The sequence below is a fragment of the Mandrillus leucophaeus genome, unplaced genomic scaffold (genome assembly GCF_000951045.1).
Source record: "Mandrillus leucophaeus isolate KB7577 unplaced genomic scaffold, Mleu.le_1.0 Scaffold395, whole genome shotgun sequence".
NCBI classification, from domain to species: domain Eukaryota; kingdom Metazoa; phylum Chordata; class Mammalia; order Primates; family Cercopithecidae; genus Mandrillus; species Mandrillus leucophaeus.
This window is the reverse complement of record NW_012104198.1, coordinates 2,703,433-2,706,627: the sequence shown is the minus strand read 5'-3', so window position 1 is coordinate 2,706,627 and position 3,195 is coordinate 2,703,433. Positions and strand designations below refer to the sequence as shown.

General features: G+C 48.1%; 1 protein-coding gene and 1 pseudogene across 1 annotated transcript in view; one reads left to right on the top strand and one right to left on the bottom strand.

The window, feature by feature from the left end:
* Positions 1 to 886, bottom strand: part of LOC105547749 — a 4,220-nt pseudogene extending 3,334 nt beyond the window's left edge.
* A 1,328-nt stretch (positions 887 to 2,214) lies between these two features.
* The window catches only part of LOC105547738 (protein SSX5-like), a 17,764-nt gene continuing 16,783 nt past the window's right edge, over positions 2,215 to 3,195 (top strand). Inside the window, exons 1-3 of the mRNA XM_011991440.1 lie at positions 2,215 to 2,283; positions 2,443 to 2,565; positions 2,718 to 2,832. Of these exons, the coding sequence (XP_011846830.1) occupies positions 2,215 to 2,283; positions 2,443 to 2,565; positions 2,718 to 2,832 (307 nt within the window). The remainder of the gene's footprint in view (positions 2,284 to 2,442; positions 2,566 to 2,717; positions 2,833 to 3,195) is intronic.

Genomic DNA, 3,195 nt, shown 5'->3' with positions numbered 1-3,195 from the left:
AAAAAAAAAAAAAAAAAAAAAAGCATAGGCAGGGTGGTGCATGCCTGTACTCCCAAGGCCGAGATGGAGGATCACTTGAGCCAGGAGGTCGAGACCAGCCTGGCCAACATAGCGAAAATGTCTCTACTGAAAAATCAAAAAATAAAAAATATTAGTGGGGGTGGGATGGTTCACACCTGTGGTCCCGAGAACGAGGCAGGAGGATTGGCCAAGGCAGATGTAACCAACACCACAATCACGTCCCATAAGTAAATACATTTTCCTCTCTCCAGGGCTACAGCTAAAGGATGGTAATTGTGCGCACCACATTTAGATTCCCTTTCAAAAATGTAATCAGAGGTTGGAGGGCCTTGGACTGTTTTTTCGTTGTTGTTGTTGTTGCAACAGATATAGAAGCCACTTAAGAATGAACGCCGTGACTAAGTAAAGCAAAGCTCTGCAAATGTGCTAGTTTGGAAAACATTGTGTCTTTCAAGTAGAAAAATCACAGATGACTATTTTTTTCTTCCCACAGTTCAGACTAGAATACAGATGTTTAACCCAAGATCCAGGGATGGTCCTCAGAGAGATCAAAATCTCCTGACGGTGCCTGACGACCACCCACTTTACCGTACAAAGTGTGGCTGGAGAAGGAAACAATATTCAGCAATATCACTGCCCACGGATGATGCACCAATCAGGGCAGTTAGTGAACTCCACCTGGCCAATCAGAAGTCAGAACAATAGGCAGAACAAGCGAGGCCGATGTGGCTTGTATCAGTCCAGGCTCCAGGGACAGAACCTTCTCAAAGTGGGGGTGGAGACTCTGATTTTCCCGCCTAAAGCGTTCCCTGGGATTGCTCTGACTTTCTCTCCCTTTCCATTCTTCCACACTCAGAGTAAGCATGCGCTGATTTTCTCTTTCCACTCTTCCTACTCCTCCCCTCCTCTGCGGTGCATTTGTTATCTAGTTTTAATAAGGAATGTATATGAGGCAGGCCACCATCTCAAATCCTTCCTGTCAGTTTCTAACTTTTTCAGGTTTGGGATTTTTCCTAGGAACTCTATCGTAACTTAAGAAATTTGGGCTGGGCACAGTGGCTCACGCTTGTAATCCCTGCACTTCTGGAGGCCACAGCTGGTGGATCACTTGAACCCACAAGGCGGAGGTTGCAGTGAGCCATCATCATGTCACTGCACACCAGCCTGGGCAACAGAGTGAGACCCTGTATAAAAAAAAAAAAAAGAAAAAACTCACTAAAATATTTCCTCCTGGGCTCAAGCGATCCTCTCACCTAGGCCTTGGGACTACAGGTGCACACCACCCAGCTTATGCTCTTTTTTTTTTTGGTTTTTTAGTACAGATGGTTTCGTTATGTTGGCCAGGCTGGTCTGAACCTCCTGGGCTCAAGCGATCCGCCCACCTTGACCTCCCAAAGTGCTGGGATGGTACAGGCTTGTGCCACTACCCCCAGCTAATTTTTTGTATTTTTTGTAGACACGGGGGTTTCGCTGTGTGTCCCAGCCTGGTCTCGACCTCCTAGGCTCAAGTGATCTGCTTGACTCGGCCTCCAAAACTGCTGGGATTGCAGGAGTGAGCCACCACGCCTGGCTGATTGCTGCATCTTGAAATGCCCCACATTCTCTCTAAGTGACGGTGGGCTCTTGTGGTCTCAGAAATTCAGGCTCTCTTCCTTCTGATAATTTACAGATCACCCAGTAATAGCCTCTAAACACATTCATTGTAGTGATGCTCATTTCTCTTCAACAGAACAGAACCCCCCATCCCTCTGCCTGATCAGATCCATCACCAGAGAGACCATGTAATCTCTGGGACTCACTTCCCTTCCTTTATTTATTGAGTGGGGGTGTCAGAATGTCCCCCACTGAATTACATAGTCACATTCCTGCCTCCCCAATAAGGGTCTGTGTATCTTTCAGGGTAAGACTAGCCCCAGGGAAACTACTAACAACATTAGCCAATCCCCTCCCAAAGACTCAAGGCTGCTTTGCCCATAGGAAACTTGTCATCCCCAGTCGATATTTCTCCCACAGACCCCTGGCTCCCTGTTTTCATCTGACTTCTCCCCAAGTCCTCACTCAGCGACAGATAAGCCCCGGATGGAGAAATGCAGCACCTGATTCCAGGTGACAGACTGGCAGGGTTTCACCAAAGGTCCTGCAGCTGAAAAGACTCAGACTGTTTCTCTTACAGGTCAGACTGCTCCTGGTACCATGAGTGGAGACGACGCCTCTGCAAGGAGACCTAGGGTTGGGGCTCAAATACCAGAGAAGATACAAAAGGTAAAGTAATCTGGAGCGGGCAGAGTAGTAGCCCAGGGGACAGTGTGGGGTGACTAGGTTTCTGAGGAGGGGAAGACAAAGATACTGGGGACGAGGAGCAAGGTCTCGGTGTGATCTGGACCCTTGGGAGCCTCCCATCCTCGCTCTGTCATCACCTAGCATCCCTGGAGACAAGTCTGTGACCATGCACTACATTTGGTGACTGTCACTCCATTCTGGAAGGTGGGAAGAGAGCCAGCCAGCAGCATTAAAGCCCTACTGTGTGGCAGGGGAGAAGCTAGGGTAGGTCCCCGATGTTGTCTCAGTTAGCCATGGCATCAACCAGGACGGATTATCATCCCCACTTCCCAGATCCAGCACACAGGAAGCAGCTCCAGCTGAATGGCAGACATGCCTAGCTGAGTCACCACCAGAATTTCTTTTTTTTTTTCTAGGCCTTCGATGATATTGCCAAATACTTCTCTAAGAAAGAGTGGGAAAGGATGAAAGTCTCAGAGAAAATCGTCTATGTGTATAAGAAGAGAAAGTATGAGGCCATGAGTAAACTAGGTAATAGAAAGTTCTAGGTACAGACAAGTTTGGGGACACATGAGCATCCCTTCTCCTACCTAGGCTACTTCTTAGACTGCAGAAAGTACCCCACATTTTCTTCTACGCAGGGAAAAATCGCAAGGCAGCTTCTGGGTGTTCTGTTCTTCTGGGTGTTCCTGACAGAGCTGAGGGCAGGGATTGGCAACAGTGGAGCTCATACCTGGATCCTGCACGTTTCTCACGCATAGGCGTCTGTTCTGATGAGTCCAAGTGTCTCTGTGGCATCCCAGGCCCCCCCATACCCTCCTTTACACACACACACCCTACTTTCTCTCGGCTTGTCTCTCTCTCTCCCTCTTTTATCTTTTTTTTTTTTTTTTT